This window comes from Lagenorhynchus albirostris, chromosome 3 (assembly GCF_949774975.1).
Source record: "Lagenorhynchus albirostris chromosome 3, mLagAlb1.1, whole genome shotgun sequence".
NCBI lineage: Eukaryota > Metazoa > Chordata > Mammalia > Artiodactyla > Delphinidae > Lagenorhynchus > Lagenorhynchus albirostris.
Window position 1 is genome coordinate 113,148,920 of NC_083097.1, and position 27,058 is coordinate 113,175,977.

General features: G+C 47.9%; 1 protein-coding gene across 5 annotated transcripts in view; it reads right to left on the reverse strand.

Annotated features, from left to right (window-relative positions):
- Positions 1-755: 755 nt before the first annotated feature.
- TRPC7 (transient receptor potential cation channel subfamily C member 7) overlaps positions 756-27,058 on the reverse strand; it is a 122,684-nt gene continuing 96,381 nt past the window's right edge. For 4 of the 5 annotated variants that reach the window (XM_060146265.1, XM_060146269.1, XM_060146268.1 and 1 more), the window contains 5 exons: positions 16,135-16,330; positions 10,746-10,967; positions 10,021-10,101; positions 2,897-2,972; positions 756-925 (listed from right to left, as the gene is read on the reverse strand). In XM_060146265.1, the coding sequence (XP_060002248.1) occupies positions 756-925; positions 2,897-2,972; positions 10,021-10,101; positions 10,746-10,967; positions 16,135-16,330 (745 nt within the window). The remainder of the gene's footprint in view (positions 926-2,896; positions 2,973-10,020; positions 10,102-10,745; positions 10,968-16,134; positions 16,331-27,058) is intronic. The other variant, XM_060146266.1, reaches the window with a different exon arrangement.

A 27,058-nucleotide genomic window follows, 5' to 3' on the forward strand; every position in this document is an offset into this window, starting at 1 on the left:
CAACAGGAGGGCAGCGCATCCACAGAGGCTTCCCAGGCTATTATGAGGTAATTTTATTTCTTTCCATTTCAGGTAAAAATAGTAAATACAAGATAATTTTAATAAAGGTAAAAATACATCATTTGGATTTTGTCGTTGTTCTCTGAACAGTGCTACCTACAGTACAATTTTTGATTTAGGATTTTTAAACCTTTTTTTAATATAAACAAATAGAGCGCTTTTGCTATTAGGCTATCTGTGTTCTCATCTGGCACTTAAGAATAGATCACAGGTCACCTCCCAGTTCCTTTGGATGTATGTGGGTGGCGGGGAGGGAGTGAGCAGGGCTGCATGGGATGAGGCATGATGGCCTCATGAGCCATGAGCCATCCAGGATGGCTTCCTGGATGCAGACAGCGCTGCAGTCCGTGTGCAGTGGGAGGGCACGAGTGTGCATCCGAGATGGCCTTTTCCTGCGCTGGCCACAGGGACATATGTCACTGTGACTGGCCTGAAGGTGTCACATGCATCGGGGGGGCACTTCCTCCCCTCCTCCTGTGGTCTAGTTTCTCACCCAACAGCCTAGATTCACAACAGTTCTGGGTCCAGGCAGGCCACTGGGCTGCAGATGTCAGCAAGGCTGATCAGGACAGAGCCAGTTGGTCCCTTAGAGTCCTAGAGGAGTGGCCCAGGGCCCTCCCGACCAGGGCTGGTGGCCAGGGCTTCCCACCTGGCCTTGGAATGCTGGTAGAAGTCACAGGTGCCGATGCAGGCTGTTAAATGTCTTTGCCCTTGTTCGCCCTCAGGTGGTCTTTGTTTAAGTTCTTTCCAAACTTCTCGCTGAGCTGTTGGATGAGGTCTGCCAGCTCGCCGGTAGCTTGAGATTTCTCTTCAAGAAGCTCATAGCGCAGGCTGGAGATATCTTGCTTGATTTCCTTCAGTTCGCCTGCAAGGACAGATGAGATTTTGGTGAGATGAGCCTGCTGAAGGGGCTCAGCCCATAGGCATTTGGGGCGTGCATCCTTCCCACAGAACGTCAGGCTACTGGTCCAGCCCACCAAGGGTGGAGGTGAGGGGACGGGAGCTCTGTTTTGACCTAAATCCCACTCAGCTTCTACCGACAAAGGACCATTCATTCATCTGCTTAAGACCCCTCTCCCATTCCTGGTCACGCTCTCCATTAGGGGTTTGGGGTAGATGGAAGAATCAAGATCAGGTTGTGACCTGCTAACACCGATTTATCACGGTTGTTAGAATGCTGGTTTTGGAGCCATTAGAAGCAGATTTCAAGACTCTAGGCAACACCCTTGTTAACTGAAACATTTTTTTCTCATTATGCTCCATGTTTTGTTCTGTCGTCTCAGGGAGGAGAAACTCCCAAGTGTCTGAGGGGATCAGCTCAGCACAGTGGCTGCGGCTGTGGAGCCAGGCCTCCTCACAGGGGCAGAGTCTGTCCGCACCACGCAATCAGCATCCCTCACCGGTGCACCACGGTAGGCCTGCCTTCTCCTCTTTCTCTAGCAAGGGACCACAGGTAGGGTCTTCCGCTTCTTTCCACAGCGAACCGTGTGGTTAGAAATCCACATGGGCCTGGGCTGTGGGAATCTTCTTATTAAGCACAAAGGGAGTCGAAAGGTTCTCTCCTGGTTTGAGAGATACTGGACTTGGCTCAAGTGTCACATTAGCCATGCGTGTTTTTTAAGTATGCCTTATACACAGAAGATGCAGAGGTCTTAAAGGTACAGTTTGGCCAGTTTTGACAAAGGCATACATCCCCTATTTTCTTTCCATGGGGGCTTCTTTGGGCCCCAGTTTCATGGTGTGATTCTAGTGGCGTGAACCTGGGCAGCCCCACCTTCTATGATCAGGTACCTTCCTGTCAATCACGTTACACGCTGTGGGGAGCTGGCTGCCATGACACCCGGCAGTTTTGTATCTGAGACCCAACAGTAGGGGTGGGTAGGTGGGCTGCTGCTCGGCTCCTAGACAGTGTCAGCCCCCGGGGCCATTCGGTCATTGCTGACCTTGAGGCCGCACTGTGGATGTCCCAGGATGAAGCAGAGGGTCACTCAATGACTAGGCTCCTTCCGGAGGCCCCTGGGGCCCTGGCAAGGGAGAGACTTCATGACTTCACTCTTGCGGGAGGCTCTTTCTAGGTGGCAAATACTTGTCCCAGGTGTCTCATGAAGATTAATTACCTGGTGTATGGTAATTTGCTTTTCGTTTAAGAGTAACTGCTTAAAATAGACTGGAAGATAACCCACACGGGGAAAATAATGTAGTTTGCAAACTTCAGTGCGCATCAGGATGACCTGGCATCCTTATCACGATGCAGACCCCCAGGCCACGCCGATGCATTAGGTCTCGGTGGGCTCTAGATCCGCATTTTTATCAAGTGCTTCTGAGGTGGGGGATTCTTTGAGAAACTGCTGGTTGGTAGCTTCTTAGAGCCAGGAAGTGAGACAGGACAGAGCTAGCTAGAACCGGGGCTGCCGCAGAATCTGAAAGAGGTGTACAGTCTGCTGCTGTCTGTATGTGTGCTCAGGGGATGAAGAATTCGGGGCCATCCTGAGCTCCAGGGACATGAGGCCGACTCACGGCAGCCATGACTGCACAAGGCAGAACAGCTGTTGTGAGCGGGGCTCCACGCCCTGTTGCTGGTGCTGAGATGGAGGCGCTACACGCCAAGACTGGGGGGCGGCTTTAAGGTCAGAGCTAAGGGCAGGCCCAGCTGATGGTCAGCCAGGGGACAGAGACCCCAGTCCTACAACTCCGTGGACCTGAATTCTGCCAACAGCCCAACGAGCCTCCCCAGGGCCTCCAGGCAGGGACGTAGCCCCACCGCCAACACCTTGACTTTAGCCTGGTGAGACCACGTCTGGCTTCCGCCCTGCAGCAGATGGATCCAATCGCTTACCTTCATTGACTTCGTCATTTTCTCTATCCACCTGGGCCTTCAGGACATATCTTTTTATGAGCCGTTTCATGATTTTCTGAAATGTGAACATAAGGAAGGGATCAAACCAGCCCAGCTCCTGTGCTGTAGGTGTGAGTGCCTTCCCTCCTGCAGGGCCCCTGTCAGCACGGGGGTCCTCCCTTGTCTGATGCCTCACTTTCGAGGGGTGCCCTGCCTAGTGGGGAAGCTTCCAGTATCTCTGGATTCAATACCACCTGAGCCCGGGTTGTGAAAACAGGGTACTCTCAGTGGCAGAAGGGCCAGCCACGGAGAGAGACAGAATCACCTGAGATCCACGGGCACTGCTTGAGGGTCCTTAGGCCTGCCTGTACCCTGGCCTTTGTGACCTTAGCCCATCATGCCCTCTTCTCGGGGCCTGAGCTCCGAAACACTTTCTTGTATTTCAACAACTGATGCGATCACGGGGCAGTAAGGAAACCTTAGCAGGCCAGTGCCGGTGGAGCCGCCTCCGTCAAGCTGCTGGGCAGGAGGGGAGGTTCGCTTAGCCCACAGTCAGGACCAGGCACGGAGGACCAGTCCACTGTACTTTGGAAAATTCCTACCAGAGGTAGAGACAGATACAGCCTTGGGAGGGTTGGCCAAGATACCGCTTCCCTGAAGTCTCACCACATGCCCAACCCTGTCACACTGTCAGTCACGCTGGAGGTCCCACTTATTATGCAGATTCTATGAGCCAAGGAGGCAGGAACACGCAGTTGAGAGCCACCAAGAATAGAGCCAAGTGTAAGAAAGACCGCAGGCGGTGAACTTTGGATTTCGCCAGCTGGTCGGCCCAGGGTTCCTGCGATATCGCAGGATTTAAAAATGTTCTGGTGGCCGAGCCTTCTGAATCTGTTAGGAGCCAAGCAGCACCGTGAAGGGGGGGCTTCCCTGCTCCTCGGCATCCCTTCTGGTGACCGACTGGCCTGCTCGCTCTGAGGACCGAGGGGACAGAGGTGGCATTTGCTAGGTTGAAGGGCCCCGAATTCTGTCCCCAGCTTTGCTGTGTGAGGTCAAGCAGGTGGCTAAGTTCTCTCTGACTACCTGGGCTCAGGAAAAGCTTCTTGCAAGTAGAAGAGAAGTGAGCTGCCGGGATGCAGAGGGCTGGAGGATGGATCTCATTATTATCACCAACTGGTGGTCCCCACAGGGCCTTTAATGGTGACAGCCTTGCCAAGGAGGCGTCTCCAGCCCTGTGATTCCATGATTTGGTGTCCCGGGACACTGAGCTCTGAGCCAGCTCCCGTGGGCCACTTCTGCCCCTCCTCAGCCCCTGCTGGTGGTCCGCTTGGCTCTGTGGTTTGGGTCGTGCTCTAATTTCAGGCTGAACAGTTCATTAGCGAGTTGCCTTCATGCTGCTGCTTCTCTGAGAGGCCTGGGTCTTGTCCTGTTGGTGGTTAAACTGCAACGCTAGATTTCTCACCAATGGTCTCGTAGTCAATAAGGCAGGTCACCTGAGTTTTAAGAATCTGTGCCTTTTGTGGGACTCGATGCTCTTTTCACTTTGAATTGGAAGAACAAAACAAAATCAACTTTGTCCTGAACCAGTTCTCATGGGGGAAAAACCCCAACAAACCAGATACCCAAGTATCTGACATTCTTACTGAATAAGAAATTTGGAAGTATTCTACTGCAAACTTTCAGGCCGACATAAGACAAAGGGATCTAGTTAAAGGTTGTTGCCTTTTTAAAGGAAAACGTCAAGAATTAGAGGTCCTTCCATTTCTGGATCCGTCAATTAAACAGACTGTATATTTACGACATAAAATTATAAACCAGAGAATGGAAGTGGAGAGCTCCCTTTTCTGTGATGGAGCTGAGCAGATTCCTTTCACAGCTACGGCAGCAGCTGTCATCCTCCTGGCTTCACGCACACATTGTGTTTTAGTGCAACATGATTAAACTGATGACTTTAAAAGATTTCATAGTATGTGTTTATTATTAAGACAAATTTGTTGAGTACTTCCTGCAGCCCAGGAGTTGTGTTATCCTCCTTGACAAAATGACCTCATGGAATCCTCCCAGAAACCAGGTGAGATAGGGGTTGTCGTCTCCATTTACAGATGAGGTCCCTGAGGCTCAGAGAGCGAGGTGACTTCTCCAGGGTCACACAGCCAGAAAGTGGCAGATCTGGGATTTAACCAAAATGGAAACCAAAGCTGGGGCTTCGTCCAAGCTTCAGAAAAAGGTTAAGTGCACGATGGTTTTGGAGATGAGGTGCAGGAAACTGGCTCCTGTTGGTCCCAGGGGGCTTGGACTACTTCTGGGTACCAGTCTGTCCTTTACAAAGCACAAGGTCTTTTATGCAAGAAGAAGCCTCAGCTAGATTTCAGAGGATGGATTGCTAGCCCGCAGAAGAGGGTCACTGGTATGTCATTGTCCTAAATGCCCGAGGCTTGCTCTTGAACCCTGGCATGCTTGATCTGAGCTGTGGTTTCTGCAGATCTGCAGCTCCAAAGGGGAGAGCAGCAAGGGTTTGCTTTTAAGCCTCTCACCACAGATTAGGATTTTAGAGGCTTAATGTGGAAGCAGAATCGCGTGAGCACAGCAAACATGCAGGGACCCTCTAACCTTCCTCCGCACCCCAGGAGTGACATGTACCTTAAGCGAGAACAGTGTGACCACCTGTTGGTTGCTCAGAGACTTCATGCTCTGATGATGACCTAGCTTCCCCTCTGGCATGTGCATGTTAGACCACTTAGGATCTGTGGGAGCAAGATGCCAGTCTCGTCCCCAGCAAGTCTGAAATGGTTAGAAAATGACCAAAGTTCTCTTAACGTGGATGCTACAGAGGATCTCTGTTTGCAGAAAAGATGGACATCAAAAGCCTCCCCTACTTCACTATGTGGAAAAAAAGCATGGTCCTTTGTGATGAGTTTGCGACCCTTCCTGGCCATCTTCCACAGAGTTTTCACTTCATGGAGATAATAAACTTTTCCCAAGTTAACACGCCCTCGTCAGTGCCAACTTGGCCCACTTTGCCCTGAGGCATTTAGCAAGTATTGGAGATGAGAATATTCAGTGATCTTACTCAGGAAAAATAACTAATACTGAGGTACCCGATGGGTAAGAATGGTTGTGACACCGAGACCCACATCCAGGGAGGGAGGCACACAGTTGCTCTGCCCAGACTCCAAGAGCCAGGTGGCCTCTGGCTGCTGCTGGTGAGGAGGGAATGGAAGGGACCGCTCTGTGCAGCCAGGGCAGCTGAAGAGACAAGGAAGAGAATACACATGCTGAACATGGCAAACAAAGTAGCATCCCGAGGAAGGCAATGCTGCCACCTAGGAACAGAGAAATTGAGGAACATTTGGAAGAGAATGGACAAAATGGATCACAGGACAAGTCATCTGTTAAACTGGGGTTTATCAGACCCCAGAATGGAAGAAATCAGCACTGGCAAGCTGGCTATCCTGTTGGCTTTAATCTCTACAGAAAAGGTCATCTAGAAGGCAAAAAAGAGGACTCCCCACTGGGCTTTGGGGAAGGGATTGCATCATAAAAGTTGGGGCTGTTTTCAGTGATGGACTGTGCCTAGATTCTACGATGCGTTTGTGATGCAGCTCGTCTGCTTTGCCCATGAATGAAATGTATCCTCAGAGACTGAGTATATGAAGTCTGTACACACCCCAACAGGTGGACATGCCAGATGTCTTGGAACAGGTCAAGGGTAGCTTTGATAGGAAGCACACTTTGGCCATTTTGCTGGTATCATGGTTTTGTTCCATTGTTTGGTCTCATGTCCACAGAGCCCAGATTGGAAAAAAAAAATTACAAAAGCAAGGAAGCAATTTTGTGAAAAATGACAATTCAGACCCCTGGAAGCCTAAGAAAAGCAAAGCACAGAGAGCCTCTGGAGTTTGCAGGAACTGCCTCCCCTTGTAACAGAGAGCCCTAAAAAGTTGAAGGAATGACAAGCTTAAAATAAACACCCAACCTGCTAAGGGTGAGCAGTCAAGCAGATGCACTAGAGACACAAAGGAAACAAGCTTAACAACTACACACATATCAACGGCGGGGCTTTTATCTTATCGGGATTGCTGCAGAGTGTCTCAGAACCTCGATAGTGAGAGGCTGACAGCATACGGGCTCTGAGAGTTGAAGGCTGTGGGTGCAGCCTGGATGGTAAGAAAGAGGGCGTGAACTGGGTTCCTCACATTCTTGGCACTTTTGGAAGTTGCTTTGAGAGGAAAGCAATACAGCGTGGAAGGCCACCAGTGGGCCCAAGAAATCGGTTGAGCCATTTTTAGATCCCTGCCCAAATCCTTCGTTCTGTACCGGTTGCTGCCCCGTGATAGCAAAAGCACCCTCCGTTCCTAGCTTCCTCCCCACAGGCTCAGATAGAGCTCTTCCCAGGGCCTGTCAGACACAGACAGGGCAGGTTCTGACACTGTGAAGAGGAGTAAGGGGCCAGTGCCCTGGCAGCGTGATGGGGTGCAAGAGGGGTGCCCTTCTGAGTCAGACAGATCTCACTTCAACCATCGGTGTGACCTTTGCCACGAAGCCTGAATTCCCTCATCTGTTCAGTGGGGGTTACAGACCCTGCCTCTCTCACATGCCCTAGTGTCTAGTCTGATCCAGCTGCCTGTCTGTGTCAACTCAACGTTTACTCCTATTTGAGCAGATGATAGCTCAGGAAGATGCCCAGACTTGACCTTGAAGGACTGAGCAAGGTGCCAATGTACAAATGCAAGATGCTTTCTGCTCCATCCACTGTCCTCTCAGCCCTCTCCCTCTGACGCCCACTGGCCCAGTTTTTCTGTCTTCTTTCTGGTGATAACGATTTGAATAAGTCGCCCGAGGCTTTTCTTGCTGGATTCACAAAATACAGGGTGAGCCTGCTTTCCCAGGCCATCAGTAGCCTGAAGCTGCAAACCGGCTAATCTGTGTAATCATAGCAGGAAGCTCTCCGGGAGACTGAAGGCTGCAGGGACTCAGCCAGTGATGATGAAAGACAGAAATGGGATTGCTCAAGACTGCTGTGGAATAGGGCCTCGTTCATAAGGGATTCATCCTGGGTATAGACACTCACCACATCAGCTGCCTTCCTTGATATCAGCTGCTGATTCTGCTCAAAACCCAGGAGAGATCTGGCCCTAATCCATTAGGGTTTTCTTTTCTCTTCTTTTCTTTTTTTAAAATAATTTATTTTATTTATTTTATTTTTGGCTACATTGGGTCTTCATTGCGGCACGTGGGCTTTCTCTAGTTGCGGCGTGCAGGCTTCTCATTGCGGTGGCTTCTCTTGTTGGGGAGCACGGTCTCTAGGCGCGCGGGCTTCTGTAGTTGTGGCACATGGGCTCAGTAGTTGTGGCTCGCGGGCTCTAGAGCACAGGCTCAGTAGTTGTGGTGCACGGGCTTAGTTGCTCCGCGGCGTGTGGGATCTTCCCCGGGCCAGGGCTCAAACCTGTGTCCCCTGCATTGGCAGGCGGATTCTTAACCACTGCGCCACCAGGGAAGCCCCTGCTAGGGTTTTCTATCTTTTCTGTGGCACAGATAATCTCTACTTCTCTCCGAGAAGCTAAGAAATAAAAATCCTTCCCCTGACCAAAGGATTTGGTCCTGTAAAATAAATCAAAGCAGATCAAACTGGTCAGGTCCAATTTTGTGCACAATTAAAGACAAGACTTGCCCTTTGCCAATTTTTAGCCCATGTCATCTGTTAAAACTATAAGTACTATGAGGGATGAGCTGTTTCTTAATTGTACACTTAACTCCTCCTAACTGCACAGCTGGCTTCTGAAATATGGATGGAGATTCAATTAGAGACCTGTGTCTGGAAGATGCTAAGTCTGTAATGGCTCCCTCGGCGATAGTGGCACCAGGGTCATATCACCTTGGCCTGAAGGAGCACTCAGGACAGCTTCAGATTTACATCTGATAGGAGATGGTCAACATGGGTAAAACTGCTGGTCATTGGGAGTGGGCAAGCAAGAAAAGAATGGTCTGCACTTTTATAATCAATAACCTAGTAATAACCATTTATCACTGGCTGATGCAAACGGATACAGAGATTTTGCATTAATTTCCAAAAGCAAAGCAAGATCTGTACGCACATAAGTTCTCCTAATTTTTATAACAACAGACTTTGCCTGCGGGCAGTCTAAGGTCAGGTGCTTACCGGAAACATCAATATCCACCTGGTTGCTTAAGACAGATCCCTGGGAGCCATCCTGCGTGCCTGCCTCTCCCTACCCGGTGCCCGCTGGTTTGCATCATGTCCCTTTGGCGATGCATCCCAAACGTATATTTATTTATAAATATATAAATATATATTAAGTCAGTCAGTATATTGAGTCAGTCAGTCTTTCTCCCTCACCCTTCTCACACTCCAAGTCGCCATTCCTTGTACCTGGGTGACTGTCACATCCTCCTCACTGGTCTCCCTGCTTCCACTCTCGTCCTCACTGGTCTCTTCTCATTATAGCAGTTAGGTAGTCTTCTTAAAGCATAAATACAATTTTATCATCTTCTCCCTCCCCCAAGTTAAACTCCTCCCACTGCCTTCCTGGGTACATCAGAGTGAAATCCACCTCCTGACCTTGCTCCAGGCCCCTGATTTGGACTCTGACCTCATTGCCCTCCCCTCTCCCCTACTCAGAGCTCTAGCCGCTGTGGACCCACCAAGCTTCTCCCCTCTAGCTTTTGCTGCTGCTCTTCCTCTGCCTGGAAGGCCCCACGTGGCTGCCTCCTTCTCATCTCTGAGGTTTTAGCTAACTGTCCTCTCCTTGAAGATACATCCTCTGACAGCCATATCTAAGCAGGGGCTCCCTATTTTTCTCCATTTTAACATCTGATTGTTTTCTTCTTGGCACTTTTATCAATTTGAAGTTACATATTTATTTGTGCGTTTACTTGCTCATTGTATCTCTCCCTCTATGGACTGGAAGTGCCAGTAAGATAGGAACCATGTCTGTATCCCCAGGAAGCAGCATGGTGCCTGGCATACAGTAGGCACTCAATAAATATTTGTCGAATGAAGGAAAGAATGAAGCTGTGTTCTGGGGGGAGTGACACAGCCATGTGACTTAATTGGTGTCTGAACGGAGTCCGCTTCTGCCCATACCTGGGAAAGGGGTGGTTACCTGATATCTGGTGGGCTTGCTGTAAGTGTTATTTGCTGTCAGGTTTTCAGAATTCCTCATGCCAGCCTGGTAGCGAGTCTTCTGGGAAAAAAAAATAGAAAATACATAATATATAATACATAATCCATGATACACGATTGTACATACATACATGCTAGGACTCGAACAGGACCTGCATACGGGGCTGTCTCTAAAATGAGGACCCTCAGGAGGTCACTATACCCACTGCTGCTTGGCTTTCTAGAACGTGTTCCTGGGGCCTCTAGTTCTGTAGGATGTCAGTGGGTTACAAATTACTGTTTGGTCAGCTTTATTTGGAAAGCACTCAGTTAAAGTGATGTGTGTGTCCTTCCTCCAAGACTCCCCAGAGATTTTAATATGCTAATAATTGGGAATCTCCAGGAGCAGGAGATAATGGGCAGGGAACCTTTCTTCCCAGTCATCATGATCCAGATACTTTCTGGGAAGAGCTAATCTGCTTCCCAGTCCACTAAGGAGTCCCTCAGTGGAGTTCCGGCTCGGCCCGCAGGAGGAGGGGCACTACGGCCGGCCGGCTGCCCCTGCTGGGGCTGCAGCTTTGCTGACGCGCTGGCTGATTCTGGAAAGCACGGGGTCCCTCCGGGCTCCTGACTTCCTTTGTATCAGGGGCACCATCTGAATCAAACACACAGCTCCCCCTCCCCCTCCTGCTGCCTCTCTAGCCCCGTAAGTCCCACGCTACCTACCCTGAATTTAGAATTCAGCATGCCCATTTCAAGGTCATTTTCACAGCTTTTGGCCTTAGATTTGCAGAGTTTTATGAGGCACATCTTGATTCTCATTATGAGATAATAAAATGATTTAGGACTTGGCACTAGATTAAAAGGAGCAGGTAGAGTTCTTCCTTCATCAAAATAAGACAGCCAGAGCTTTGCTCGGGCAAACTTCCACTCCACATCTGCATCCTCCTGTGAGGCAAGGAAAATAACAGCACACCATCAGAGGCAGTGCTATCCAACAGCACGTAACGTCAGCCGCAAAGGAGAACCACACAAGGGCATTTAAATGTTCTCAGAGCCACATTATAAAAAGTAAAATGAAACAAGTGAAATTAATATCAGTGATTTTTTTTATTTAATCTGATAGATCCAAAATGTTATCATTTCAACATGTAATCTTTATAAAAATTATTTATGAGATAGCTCAGATTTCCTTGGCATACCAAGCCCTCGAAATTGGCATGTATTCTACACTCAGAGCACATCTCAATTTGGACTGGCCACATTTCGAGTGCTCAGTATGTGTGGCTCGTGGCTACCATGTCAGACACCATCATGTGTTTCCTATTAGAAAGTGTATTTCTCATGGGTCAGAGTGCCGTCAAACGATGTTACGAGGTCTAGTGTATGTCATTCAAGGGGAGCAAACCTGATGAGCTGGCAGCAGGTCGTCTGGCCATGCCCTCTTCCCTGGTGGTGGTGGTGGTAGATTTAAAGCCCAGATCTGTTACTTCTGAGTTGGCGGCAATGCCAGAAACGCTGAGTGGGCCCCCCTGAGAGGTAGCAGGTGTGTGTTTTCTGTAGGGAGGCGCCTTGGGCCCCTGTCCTAGGAGGGTAGTCTGAGGCCAGGAAAGAGGCGTGGGGTTTGGAATCAGCTAGACCCCTACTAGCTGTGTGATGTAGGCAGTGGTCTTGGGCTCGCTCCTCTGCTCATGGTGATAGCCTGCTTCCCGCAGCCCTGAGGTCGGCACTGCATATGTGTGCTGTGGGCAGTGGGCTTTTCTCCACACGGGCCTGAGCTACACTTCAAAGGGTTGTGAGCCCAGCAGGGGCCCACATGAGGCTGCTGGGATGTGCCAGGAGAGTATAAGGTCATTACCAGCAGGCTTGTTTTTACTGAGACCCCCTCAGCACCTGGCCTGCTCTATGGGGACATGCTATACAGGTCGTTTAGACTGGAAGCTTTGTGAGGACTGGGGTTGTTCCTGGTCTCGGCTGTACAGCAGAGAGGTGTGGGAGGGACTGCCGACCTGAGAGGAAGGGTGATGCACTGGAGAGAGCACAGGCTCCGAAGCCTGGCTGGGTTCAAACCCTGCCTCTGTTCCTTACTAGCTGTGTAACCATGGCAGGTGACTTAGCTGCTCTGAGCCTCAGTTTCCTCACCTGTAAAATGAGGATAATAATACCTACCTCATAGGCTCTTGTGGGAGTTAAAGAAGTTAATGCGGGAAAACAATGTCAGATACTTAGTAAACCCTCAGTAAGTATTATTTGTATCTCCATAGCTTAATACATTGCCTGATGTTCAACCTTCAGTCATTCAGCAAACCTCCTACTGTGTGCCCACCTAGCGCTCACCTACTGTGTGCCTGGCCCGTGCGAGGTAGGTACTGGGGATGGCAATCCTGCCCTCCTGGGACATGCAGCCTGGCCAATGACACGAGTATGTTAACTCATCAGCTCTTTGTATCTAGAGCTGGGCTAAGAGCTGGGGGAGGCGCTGGGTTCTGGGGGTCCTGCCCCTGGGGTCAGGGAAGGCTGCCCTGAGGGCTAGCATTTGAGCTGAGATCCAAGGGGTGAGTAGTTCTCAACCAGGTCAAGTGCGGGTGGGCTGGGGTGGAGAAGAGTAGCAGTTAATTAGTGGAGAGGCAGTGAGAAATGTAAACAACTCTTGGTAGGCAGTAAAGAGCAGGAGACAAAGAGGTTCAGAGCTGGAAAGTGAAATGGAGGGAGGATTGTTTGTAGTTACTTTTTTTTTTTTTAAAGATCAAGAGATGGGACTTCCCTGGTGGCACAGTGGTCAAGAATCCACCTGCCAATGCAGGGGATACTGGTTTGAGCCCTGGCCTGGGAAGATCCCACATGCCGCGGAGCAACTAAGCCCGTGTGCCACAACTACTGAGCCTGTGCTCTAGGGCCCGTGAGCCACAACTACTGAGCTCCCATGCCATAACTACTGAAGCCCGTGCGCCTAGAGCCCGTGCTCCCCAACAAGAGAAGCCACCGCAATGAGAAGCCTGCGCACCGCAACAGAGTAGCCCCACCCCCGCTCGCCGCAACTAGAGAAAGCCCGCGCACAGCAACGAAGACCCAATGCAGCCATAAATAAATAAATACATTTATTAAAAAAAAAGATCAAGAGATGCATTTAAATGCTGACAGGCAGGATTAGCTAGAGAGGGGGAGAGGGTGAGGATGTAGGTGGGGAGGGCTAATGTGCAGTGGCTGATCCCGAGGAGGAGAGAGGGTAGGGGGCCAGGGCGCATGGCTGGGGCTACTCAGGGGGAGAAGGCCTGTCTGCCTACAGGAGGACAATGGCGGGGGCGGGGGGGAGGGGGGGTGTGGCGGGCACAGAGGCAGGCAGGTCCATGGATTCGGATGTAGGTGCTCAAGATCTGTTGAATAAATAAGTGTTCTCCTGTAAGAACTTACAAATACGTGCTTCATTAAGGTTCATCATGACCATGAACACTAGGCACGTCCCGGCAGCCGATCTTAGGGTTCTTGTACACGAATCACCAGTGAGACGGTGGGGACATTTGCTCTCACCAGACAAGGAGAAGCCCAGCGCCCAGTGGGCTGCAGTGGGCTCTCTCTGTCACCTGTCACCGCCCTGTGGTGGATAACTTGACGTCATAAGCCGTGGGCTTGCTCACTCCTGCCCCAAACTAGTGGGCATCACTCATGCTAATCACGTGACTTCCCATGTTATGTTCATTTGGACCAACGCACAGTGTGCTCGATAGGATGGGGCAGAACATCTGGGGCGAGTGCTCCAGAAACCCATGTATTCCGGGGACCATCTGGTTTCTCTTACATGTGGGGAAGCTGAGGCCCAGGAGGGCAGGGAGGGTTAGTTAGCAACAGCTCAGTATTCACATAGGTGACCAAGTCTGTAAAACACTTAAATATATATATATGTATATATATATATATGTTGTTTGTCTGCTGACACAGTGCTGCGTTCTCCTGTAGGTGGCGGGGTGGCAGGGTGGTGGGGCTGGGGGCTAAGACTAAGGCTGCACGCTGGCTCACCTCTTCCTTTCTCCTCTTACCTCTTTTTCTTGCTCAGCCTACACTCTTGCAGCGCAGTGCTGAGTATACCACATTGTTCTATCCCTCCCTGCCTTGGCACATGCTGTTCCTACGGTTTAGAATACTCTTTTGGAGGGATTTTATGGACCAAAGCTTTCCCCTAAAATTCATATGTTGAAGCCCTGACCACAAGTATCTTAGAGTGTGATTATATTTGGAGAGAGGGCCTTTAAAGAGGTAATTAAGGTTAAACGAGGCTGTAAGGGTGGGGCCCTAATCCAATATGACTGGTGTCATCATAAGGACAGGAAGAGATACACAGAGGAGAGGCCCTGTGAGGACACAGCAAGAAGACAGTCATCGGCAAGCCAAGGAGAGAGGCCTCAGAAGAAACCAGTCCTGCCAGTACCTTGATCTTGGACTTCTAGGTTCCAGAACTGTGAGAAAATACCTTTTTGTTATTTAAGCCACCCAGTCTGTGATGTTTTGTTGTGGGAGCCCTAGCAAACAAATACATGGAAGTCTTAATTTTTTTCTATACACAGATAATTGTTTCTTATAAAAGACTTAAGTACAGAGGTATACCAAGCAAACGCAAAAGTCCTTTCAAATCTCCTTTCTTGTTTCACTCCCCTCCCCAGAGGATACCCTATTTCTACCTTTGCTTTCTGTGTCTGCACATTTGTATTATTACGTACATGAGACTTGCCTATGGATATTTTTCTACAGCTTGCATTTTTTCACTTAACAATATCATAGAGATTTGCTCTGTCAGCACAGAAAGGTCTTTCTCAATGTTTATAAACAGTATTTTAAAGTCTGTGCTATATCAGTTTATTTAAATATTCCTATATTGATGGACTATTTCCAAGTTTTTCTTGTAATGAACATCTATGTAAAATCATATGTCTGCACGGATTTGCTGAGTCAAAGGGTCAGTGCATTTTATTTTGTTTTAATGTTGCATTTATTTATTTGACTTTTAATAGGTAGAACAATGACATGATTTCTAAGCATCAGAGCGTATAAAGAGAAAGCCTGTAAACCCACCATGACCTCTAACCCCTACCTCTCAACAGGCGCCCCTTGCTGTGCCCTTCTTGTGCACCCTTCCAGGTTAGTTTTCTTTTTCAAATGATTATGTGATCAAAAAGGAATACGTGTTCCTTTTTCTTCCTCTCTACATAGAGTACAATATATACATTGTTCTGCAACTTGCCTTTTCTCTACTTACCATTATAATTGGAGGTCTTTCCACATCAGAAGATAGAGAAAGTCCTCATCCTTTTTAAAAGCTGCACAGTTTCCCACTGTTCAGATCCATCATAATCTATTTAACTAGATTCCTAGTAATGCTCATGTAGTTTGTTTTTCATTTCTTGCTGTTCCAAACAAGGCTGTAATCAATAGTTCACGGTTTGTGCATTTTAGATTTTGGTAAATTGCCTCCTGATATACTGTCTTGACTCCTTTGTCTGTCTAGCAAAACAAGGCTTTGAACGGCCTTCAAGTATCACCTCTGCAAGCCTCGGCGCCCCCATCGTCATGCACTCTCTCTATTCTGCACCTCCTACACCTTCTAGGACTTCTCTGGGTGCACTGGCCCCACTGCACTGTAATTTGTTGATTGATGTATCTGTTTTCTCTCACTGGACTGAGTGAGAATCTCTTCAAGGGCAGAGATCATGTCTTGGTTATCTCTGTATCGCCAGTGCCTAGCACGGGCTTGGCTTTATTAAGTAGGTACTTAATAAATAACTCGGGAGAGGCAGAAGTGAATGTAGGGTGGAAGAAACAGTCATTCCCATTTGCCATGGGTCACCTGCATGCTGTCCTGAGGGGACACATGTAAAAGAGGAAAGATTCGTGACCCTGTTTCTTTCTGCCCTCATTGGGCCATTGCATGCATGGTGCCTGCCGTGTGTCATGGCAGGTTAACTGGAAGTGCTTCTTGGAGCCATCCAAGGAAAATGTCTGTTGTTTGCTGTTCTGGCTTCACATTTAATAACACATGAGCTTCTGACATCATTACCCCATTGCTGAAAACAGTGATGCAAATTAAACCGAGGGAGAGAGAGCATTTTCAATTAACTGGTCTTACCTCAATTTCCTGATACGAGTTGTTGATCATGGCTATTAGCATGTTGAGCAGCACGACCACCATGGTGACATTATAAACACCGTAGAGAACATAGCCAATGTTCTCGATGAATTTGTGGTCATATTTCAGCACCACCGAGATCACTTCAGACAAGCCAAAGATGGACCAAAATAAGGTTTTGAAGCTTTCTTCAACCCTGCAAGGAAACAGACAGTCCTCTCAGGAGGTTTGCATCTGCTGACACTTCTCACAGGAGAGTTGCCACTACCCAGACATCCGTGGTTACCCTGGAGTAGGGCTGGGGCTGCTAGCTGGTATCTGTACTCTGAAGTCATGAGATATTCAGGTTTCTAAGAAGACTTTGAAAGAACATGGTAAAGGGTAGACTCTTTCTTTTCCATTCAACCCTTTTATTGGGACCCTTGGCTGCAGCATCAGTTTTTATCTTGTTGCAATTACTTAAACATTTAAAATTAACCACCAGGGCAAATGTTTGTCCTTGTAGGTTATTAGCTTCAGAAAGCACACTCTTCCTTCAGTAGTCTCTTGAGTGTCTCTTCTCAGACTACGCAGCCCCACAGGAGAGGGAAGAGGATGGTGTTCGCTAATGGAGCCAGCATCATTGGCGACTGGGGCTTGCTGGGCATTTGACACAGGACAGCGCGCTTAAGCCCTGTGACCACCTCTGTGGTGGGCTGGCTTATTCCCTCCATTTGACAGCTGGAAGTACTGACGCTCAGAGCCTTCCATGCCTTTCCCAGGAGCGCTCAGCTGGCAGGTGGGTGCAAATCCAGGCATGTCAGAGGTTTTCAAAAGCAGGTCCTTCTAACCACTATGCTTTACCACCATCCTGGCTCTGGGTAGTGAGGCCAGCCACATATATCGGGTGCTCTAAACTGGGGATGAATTTTCAGGAATGAGAGTGATGAGTCTGATGTGTCCATGTTGATCAAATTCACCAGGTAACTGCCCAAACCTCACCCTGCAGCTCACTCAAGGTAGACACTGCATGTACTGTAAGGGCTGCCCAGGGAAGAGCTGGCTTTTAGGACACTGCTCTTTGACACTTGAGATTATCAAGTCACCAAATACACTGGTTTTAAGAGTAAGGCCCAAGCACGTCTCACAGTCTATACTTTGTGGCTCTGACCCTATATCAGGTTTGTGACACAGAATTCAATTAGAAAGCTGGATTTTGGTTGGGTGGTTTAGAACATGCCTGTGTGTGATAATATCTGAATGGTTAAGTGCAGGTCTTTTAGTTTGCATCCAGAGTTTGGGTCCTATTATGAGAAAGCACTTTCTTTTTTCTCTTTAACATTTCAGATTTTTAGCACTTACCACAAATGGCCAGGATTAGCTAGATCTCGGGAAAAAAAAATCAGCGTTTTTTAAGGATTGGTATTTATTTGACAAGATGTACAAAAATACTAGTACTTGTCACTTTGGCTAAAAGTCCAACACTGACTTGCATGAATTTTCAGCTCTCCTGTGTGTGAGAGAGTATGTGTGTGTGTATGTGTGTGTGAGTGTGTGCGTGTACGTGTGTGTGTGTGTGTGTCTAGCCAGCTGTTTGCTCATTCCCTGTGCATCTCAGAGTCTGAAAACTGAACACTGAACTGAGTTTTTGTTGTCATTATTTGTTTTTGTTTTCTTTTAAATCTGTGAGTTTGGACTATTTAATTTATCTTAGTTTTAGTAAGAAGGAATTTAGTTAGGGATTTAGCAATAAAGACTGGGTATCGAGCTATGATTTTAGAGCTCCAGATCCTGATGCTATTCTGAGAAAGGCGCAAAACTGTTTCCTCACTTGAGATGCAGCGTCTATTTTGTGTGAAAAAGATGCCGTTCCGTGTGTGGGCATGATTCACTGCAGGTATTGCCTTCCATTAAGAAGCAATCTTTCATCTATCACCCTAGTGGAAGGGGACAGTGGCAGAGAGAATCTAAAACCACTGAATGAGCCCCAAATCAAAACTGAAAGGAGATGGCAGGACATGATTTCTCTGACACTTGGTCCCTTCCTAGCAGGGTCAGGTGAAAACCAGAGGACACGCTGTCCAAGGGAGGGGCTGGGCAAACAGGTACTGGTGCAGGATAATGTACTTACCAGGAACAACTTAAGAAGTGGATGATACATCCAACTGAGGGACATTTAACAGAAATTCATTTTCCCTTTCTTAACTTGGAGAACCCCACAAACCTTTGGCTGACATAAATGAAGCAAGCAATTCTAAGCAATTCTAGAACGCATCCAGGGAAAACCTTCTGCATTTTGATGAGGGAAAATGGCCTAGATTCGGCATGCGTTTTGTTCTCATTTGCTTCTTGCTGTGAATTTTGTTACTAAGCTCTGATTTATCCCTGGTGCCTTCCCTCAGGCATTCTGTGTTAATAATCTGGAGGGGACAGAGCCAGCCCACTAAGCAGTATGTGTTCCAGTAAAAGAAGAATATTTACAGATCCCTAAACCTATGCCTTTGCCCCTCCTCTAACACCCCACCTCCACTCCCAAGGCTTGGAATGCTCATCTGTTCAGTTTGTTGTCTGGGTGTCAGACAGTCTTCACACCTGTTTCATTTCTATTCTATAGCTTCAGGACTCACCTCTGGACTAGTCTTTGGTCATGACCTCCAAGAGAATCTAATTACAAGTGGCCCAGACTCACTGGGATTGCCTGAGTGGAAGTAACCCCCCTCCAAAGCAGTAATCCTCTGCATCAGGCTGGGCAGGAGGGGATCTTAGCCAAACTATGCCTTTTTAACAAACTCTTCTAAGTTCTTTAGGGAGTGTCTATAGCCCTTGCTTCCTCTTATCATGGGGCAAAATGAGTTGCAGTAACAAAGACTTCCTTTAAGGAAAAGCTGGGTTCATTGTCTTGGATCATCCACAATGGCTAGATTCACTTTTGGGGTCTCTTGGGACTTTCATTTGTACTCACGCCCCGTCACATGAACTTTCAGTGGACTAACTGAATACACTATTTTTGCTGTTGTTGTTTCTCAGAGGGGACATTATGGGCTGAGTTTATGTCCAGTTAGCTGGGCTAAGTGGTAAGCAATACACTATTTTATCCATAGCTCAAACCATCTAACTAAATAAATTCTAAATGGAATTGAAGCATTTAATGTTTAAAAACTACATAGTCAAAGCCAGAGTAAAATATTAGTAGTTATATAATCTTGGCCTGGGAGACGTTTCAAAACTACAGAGGGAAAGTTTGAAAGATATGCTCACGTAAAACTTTACTTGTAGATATTGAAAACATATTAAGTAAACATATAAGGCAAAAGACTGAGGAAAGGATTTGTATTTGCAACACATATGACAATGGATGATGTCTTTCTTACATAAAGAGCTCTTATAAATCAATATGAAATGATAGACATCCTTGTGGAAAAATAAAAGGAAGACAAAATCTTTCAGGAAAACTTGATGATTTTTGTGGTTACAAGAGCTCCACAAGTAACTTGATAGGTCAGGTTGGTGGTGTCTTCTGGTTTAATATGTAGTGGGAAATAAGTGAAACGTGTCCTCACTGCGTTGTGTTATGTTGACCTTGGAAACCTATAATAATATATGCTTAGAGAGAAGGCTGGCCTTGGAGAGGAGTGAGTAGTACATTCCTCATCCCAAGAGCTTGGGCACTGGAGTGAGCCCCAATGTCTTGTGAAGTAATGATACTCTCTGAGTCATGTTCCAGCCATCGCCCATAATTTTCAGGAGCTATGGGATACAGGGCATGGTGCAGAAGACCAGTCACTGAAGAGGTCTGGGACTGTCTTTCAAGAAGAAAGTATCTTGCAGTTGACGTAGATGATATTCACCATGAAGCCACTTGTCTCACAAAAAGTCCCCATTGTCAGATAGCTGGTCTCTAGGCTAAATTTGAGGTTCTTTACTGATAGAGATGGTGGCTGCTCGTTCCATATCCTCCTCCCACCCACTCTGGCTCTCTGCCAAGTTTGCCACAGATTCCTCCAATTGCGTCAGTCACAGGAATCTTCACAGAGATAGCCGGAGGAGTAAGGAAGCAAAGGTGCATACCTGGTTCAAATCCCAGCCCCATCATGTACCGGCTGTATGAGCTTGGGCATGTTACAAAACCTGCTTGAGCCTCAGTCTGCTTGTCTATGAAAGGGATCATAGTACCTTATTATTAAGTTGCTGTGAAGATTAAATGGAGCAACCCATTTAAAGTGTAGAGTAAGAGTCCAATAAATGGTACCTATTATTTTTATTCATGTGTTTATTTGCCAGACATTCACTGAACTCCAGCTATGTGCCAGGCACCATACAGAGCAGGATGCAGGGGGCACAGAACTTGTTTATCTCTGTGGAGGTCCCAGTCTAAAGCAAGCCCGCTGGTGTGAGCCAGTGCTATAAGGCTGTGGGCAAGGATGCTCTGGTCGCCTTGCCCTACCCAGGAACACGTACAACCCCATCAACCTTCAGGTGCCTCCACATAGGGCTGAATGGAGTTAACAATTCAGCTGCATACTGACTTTTCTGAACAAGGCCCGTTTTCCTTCCTATCTGCAAGGATCATCACCAACCCTTGATTTCATGCAAATCCTCTTTCTGATTTCTCCAGCCTGTGCTGTCTTTGATTGTTTGACTTCTGGCTTGCAGTGGAAGGGGCTGAGGTTTCATCAATAGGCCACCCTAGCCTAAGAACTGCTCCTAATGAAGTCAAAGGGGAAAAGTTCCTGAGAGTGATATTGAATAGACCTGTGATTCACCCTCCTCTTACCCGGTGGGGGGTGTGTGTGTGTGTGGGAAGGTTGGGGCTGACTTATCATGCAGAAGGCAGGAGCGAGGTAATCCGTTCTCTACCAGGTCTGTCTCGCCTGGATAACAGCACTTTAATAACAGGTTGTCTGAAGAGGCAGTTGTGTATGGGCCTCAGAGAACAAATGGATTAACAAGGTGAGGGTTTGGGGCAATTGTTATGGAAATTGCTGCTGCTTCGGGGTGCCATGAGGCCCTCCCCTCAGTGTCATGGAACTCTGCCCCCCACCCCAAACAGTTCAGTTCGGGGTTACCTACCCAAATCTGCAAGTAGCACCCTCAAATTAAGCAGGAGGAATCAGCTCCTGAAAGGCTGTCTTCTCAAGTTCGAAGACAATAGCTGGCCTTGAGCTAGAGTTCTGCTGAAGCAGAAGCAATGCTCACTTGCCATCCCAGTGGGGACTGCTAGAAGGTGTTTGGAATCTAGAAAGACCTCCGCACCAGGGCTGTGCTTCTCTAATGCCCAGACCTGGAGACTGAGAGCAGTTGGACCGGCCTTGAGGGCAGTCAGGGCAAGAGTGTCCAATGCCTGAGGAAGTCTGGACCTCACCCCCACCATGGTCCTCTGAATCACCTCTTGGTTTATCCTGGGCCCTAAATGAGGCGTGATTTAGACGGTCCAGAAGTAGAAGAGTCTGGCCCCAGCATCAGGGCCAAGGAACTGGGATGCACAAAGCCCGGATTTATTCATACTGAGGGTCCAACTCTCCCCCTGATAGCCCGGTTGCTCCTTGAGGGCAGAGCTATGTTTTCTTCCCCCTTGAAACCCCAAACCTAGTGCCGAACCTGGCACACTGAAGGTGCTAAATAAATTCATTGTTCTTTGAATGAATGAGTCCCCGTTGCATATTCTGATTCCCTGTTCCTGATCCCAGTGTTGAGGTGAGGCTGTTGTAAAGCAGAGTACAGGTTCTGGGTTTAACTGTGAGCTTTTTGCTAAATAACTTTGTCTCGCTGTGCCTCTTTTTTTCTAGCTGCGGAATGGGAAAACAATAATCTCTACTTCACAGGGTTGTTGTAAATAAGTTAACAGAATGTTTGTGAGGGGTGCCTAAAACACTGCCTGGCACAGTGCCTGAAAGACTCTTATACCCTACAATCAATTCTCAGAATAATCCTTTAAAAATATGAATCAGATCCTGCCTCTGTCATTTAGCAGCTTTCCATAGGCTAACAGTCAAACCTAGTCACCCAGCCAAGGCTCCCCTGACCTCACTCTGGCTCGCCCCTCACTCGGGGTGCTGTGCCCCTGACTTTAAACTTAATTGTCACATGGTCAGGTCAACCTTCTCCGACCATGTCTGAAGGAGGTCCCTTTCTAATTATTCTTTTGCATGACACTTTTATTTCCTTCCTAGCTGTCAGCACTTAACCTAAGATGTTCTTATTTGTCTATTTGTTTATCATCATCATCATTGTTATTATTTTGCCTCTTTTCCCATTCGCAGAGCATTGTGACCTCCACAAGATCACAACTGGCTCACGGCTCCGCCATCAGTGCCCAGAACAATGTGTGGCTCACAGTGGGGGCTCAGGAAACATCTTTTTTCAATGAATGATTGAAGCTGGGAAACTGAGGCACGGGGTGATGTGGTCTTAGCTTGCCTCAGACCCACTTAACAGCTGTTTTTCTGCTAATATTCTAGAGCGAACCCTGGACAGTCCAGTTTCCTGTCCCTGTCACTTTGAAGAATGACAGTTTAAACCTTATTCCCATCCTAGAATTGAATTTTAGTGAATAAAAGGTCAGAATTTCCCCGTTGAAGATGCTACACTCAGTCTTAGAATAAGATAGAGGACTTGAGTCCCTTAAGGATAAGATAGAGGGGAGTGCCTGCAAATATGCTGTGAAGGCCTCATCCAAAAGGGCACATTTTCTATGGACCATCAGGTCTTTTTCCTCAAAACTTTGTGGGCTTTCAGCCCGTTCCGGAAGCGCAAAGGTACCAGGCTTTTAAAATTCATGTCATGAATAAACATGAGGAGAAGGTATAAATAAACATTATATGATAGTAGAATGTCTGCTGTAATAGGTACAATCATTCTAAAGTAGCTCAGGGAAAGATCTATATTTTTATCACTTATTGGAGAATTATGTGAAGATAAGAAATTACATTAGACTCAAACTATCTTTTTGACACATAAAGGTCATTTCCAGATGCCCAGCCTGTATGAGCCTGACCTGGGCCACAGCATTGACCACTGCCATCTCCTCCATCAAGTCTCAGACCTCTCTGTGCTAGTTTCTCCACATGAAAATGGGCATAAAGAGTTCTCTCATTCCCCCCAAACCCTTATGCCTAACTTGAATTCATAAGATGAAAGGTGAGATTATAACTTTCAAATATGATAAAGTATGATGATCATGCTTCTGTATCAGGGATGCCCATATTTCAACACGGGCCCAGGATCCTGGGAAAATCTCTCCTCGTTAAAGCCCAGGAGGCTGACTGCATTCCACATTCGCACCTGCACACACATTCAGCATGCAGAGGCCACGGTCCCATGATGCTGTGCTGATTTCTCTTAACTGGCCATTGGTTATAATGAGTTTTATGAGGGCAGACAGTATAATCCAGCCTTGGCTGCCCTAGTGGGACCTCCTCTGCAGGTGAATCCTTGTTGGGGCTGTGGCCCTTTGCTGTCAGAAGGCCCCTCTGTCTCATCACTCCCTTCTGGATGTTTCTGGGCCTGTATGGCTCGCCTGACCATCTCCCTTTTTTCCCTTCCTTGGGCCAGGGTAGTCTCAGGCTCTTCTGTTTGTAAAACACAACATGGCATTTTTAGCTTAAGGGCCCCATTCACCCCTTCAGCAAGTCTCTGCTTGTCCCTTGGTGCTGAGGATGGGCCCTCTTTAAGGCCCCACTGCTCCTGCAGTCCTTTAGGATATGGACCACTTCAGCCATGCTTTTGGGAGGTAGATCTGAGTGTTTGACTTCAGCTCTGCTGGGTATGGGTCCTGGGGAAGGTCAAAGCCCCTATATCTTTCCTGAATCACCGGGACCTTGCCCTCTTACCCATCATGCTCTCCTTGATTCCCTCCCCACATCCTTTTAGGGCCTTACCGATGTCAAAACCTGGAGAACGTCCTCCTTCTCCCCCCCTCCCCAGCCCCAGCCACGTGCAGGCAGTCACCGTGGTTCATCCACTCTAACCTCAGCCTCCTTCTCCATCCCCTGTCCACAGCCTCTTCATGGATCTATCAGCTCCCTTTGGGGCTGCATTTCCTTCACAACATTGGCTCAGTTGTAAACGAGCCCTCATTCCTGTGACTATTTGATTAATACCTGTCTTCCCAACCAGTCTGCAAGTTCCATGAGGGGAGGAATCCTGACTTCTTATGCTTCTGCTCGTAAAACCCCCAGCACCAAGCTCAGGCATCCCCTCCCATCCTCTCCCATCCATTCCAACCCATCCTTTGCACCGTTGCCACAGCACACTTACTGAGGGCAGATCCGACCATGCTTCCTCTTTTTTTTTTTTTTTTTTGCGGTACGTGGGCCTCTCACTGTTGTGGCCTCTCCCGTTGCGGAGCACAGGCTCCGGACGCGCAGGCTCAGCGGCCATGGCTCACGGGCCCAGCCGCTCCGCGGCATGTGGGATCTTCCTGGACCGGGGCATGAACCCGTGTCCCCTGCATCGGCAGGCGGATTCTCAACCACTGCACCACCAGGGAAGCCCAGGAAGAGCTTACTTTTGGGCAGATTTCTTACTTGCACCTTGGCCATGGGGCTTTCCCCTCAGCCTTTGCTTTTAGCTCCTAGAGTTTCTTCTGCTCCTCTTTCTGTTTCTGCATGAATATCTTATCTCATCCATCTTCTTGGTCTGTTTCTTGGGCTGCTTTAGGGGCTTCTTCTTGCCACCTTTGTGGCCAGACATGATGTTTGTTGTCCCTTCCTCAGACCCTGCCACTGGAAGCGGCTTTTGTTGTTGTTAAGAAAATTTTCACGTATTATGAGGCATTGAAACACCTGAACAAATCCACATCTGGGCAATGAGGCAGCTGCTTTCTCCTTCACTTAAAAATGCCCTTCTCCTTTACCTTAAACAGGCTGGAGTGCCCTCCTCCAAGACCCTCCGTTTAGGGTCACCCCCTCCATGAAGCCTTCCCTGACCCTGCCAGGCAGAGTTCAGTGCTTCCTCCTCACCGTGCTGCCCAAGTACCCTTTGATGATGATCACATGGTGTAAAATAACTGATGCACCCCCCCCTTTTTTTTTGGAATTCCCTACTTGTCTGTGCATTCCTCAGGGATGGGAAGATTGTCTTATTAATCTCTATGACGCCAGGGCCAAAACAGAACTTGGCATGGAGTTGCTGCTTCATAATGTTTGTCAAATGAATGAGCACACTTTGGAAAAGAAACCTGCTTTACCCAGGGGACAATCACAGGCTGATTATTGAGAGTTGAGATGCAGAGTCATCAGGTTCTCAATGATAATCAAAATCTGAATTTAGTATGCTATTCTTTAGAATTTCGTGTCACAGGAAAGTGACGCAACTTTTAAAGGCACTCAGCTTCTACCTTAGAGCATAGGCCCTGGTATGGGAGTGGGGGAATTTCAGGTAAAAAGGTGGACGACAGGCTTGGAGCCATGCAGATCTGGGTTCAAATCCTCTTTTGGCTCTGTGGTCTTGGGCAAGTCCAATATCTCACGGAGCTTCAGGTTCTTGGTGGTAGTATCTATGTCATTCCGTTGTTGTGTGGATTAAACGAAAGGGCAGATCATGTGTCTGTCATGAGTTGTTCAACAGCAGGGTGGTGCGGTGGTCCTGGGGTGGTGTATGTGTGGGCAGAGTCTCAAGGAGCCTCTGCCTCAGCCCCAGTGCCCATCTCCAGGTTCACTGGAAGGAGGAACTGGCTTTCCTGCAGCCCCACTGAGGTGGGTGGAGCTGAGTCAGTGCATTCTGCCCCTGGTGTGCATATGAGTCTCTCTGTAGGGTATGGAAATTTTCCATGACTGTCATGGAAAATAGAAGCTTCTAATTTTGCCTAGCACTGCTGAAGTTCCTTCCATTAAAATGATCCCTGGGGAACGGAATAACCTTAAGAGAGGTATTTTTTGATTAGCAATGTCTCCACCCGGCTATGCTATGAAGCTGATTCCACAACAGCCTTTAGAAAAGATTGGCTGGGATCATCTTTTGAGGGTCAGGGCCTACATTTTTTTTTTTTTTAATTTATTTTTGGCTGGGTAGGGTCTTCGTTGCTGCACGCCGGCTTTCTCTAGTTGCGACGAGCGTTGCAGTGCACAGGCTTCTCATTGCGGTGGCTTCTCTTGTTGCGGAGCACGGGCTCTAGGTGCACGGGCTTCAGTAGTTGTAGCATGCGGGCTCAGTAGTTGTGGCTTGCAGGCTCTAGAGTGCAGGCCCAGTAGTTGTGGCGCACGGGCTTAGTTTCTCCGCGGCATGTGGGATCTTCCCGGACCAGGGCTTGAACCCGTGTACCCTGCATTGGCAGGCGGATTCTTAACCACTGAGCCACCAGGGAAGCCCAGGGCCTACATTTAATCTCCAGTCAAAATTAAGTGGGGGAGGCCAAGTTCACCCAAAGAGAAGACCAGTAGCCCATCCTGGGTTATGTTAGAGAGCCCTTCACTTCCCTGCTCTGGGTCCCTTCATTGCCCCCAGCCCCTCCCATTCTTCTTTGTGTACCTGTCCTCTTATGGTCACCAGTCCGAGTATAGGGAAGGCCACCCTTTTCCTACACATTCTCACCCAGCTGTATTTCATTAGTGAGCCAAGGATTTTTGTCTCTGTTTTTCCAACACTGAAACTAGAGTGCTGGACCCCAAGGTTTCCATATGATCTCTAAGCAGAAAGCCTTTGCCTATGGAACATGTGCATTCCAGCAAAGGTGGCTACAAAACAAAACTGCAAAAAGCAAATCCTATTTGTCTACTGACTTCCATGATAAAAATCAAAGGTATGTTCCCAATAAGAACAAAATTTCTAACAGTTGGAATTGAGAACTTTAAGACTCTTTGAAAGAAAATGCATTTTCAGGCGATTTCACCTCCACTTCCTTACCCCCGTCTCAGGACACTTAGATTTTATACTCTGGGAGCATAAAACTGGTCTGCACACCTTCTCCTCCTCACCTCTGGTCATTTTGCAGTTTCTAACAGAAGTG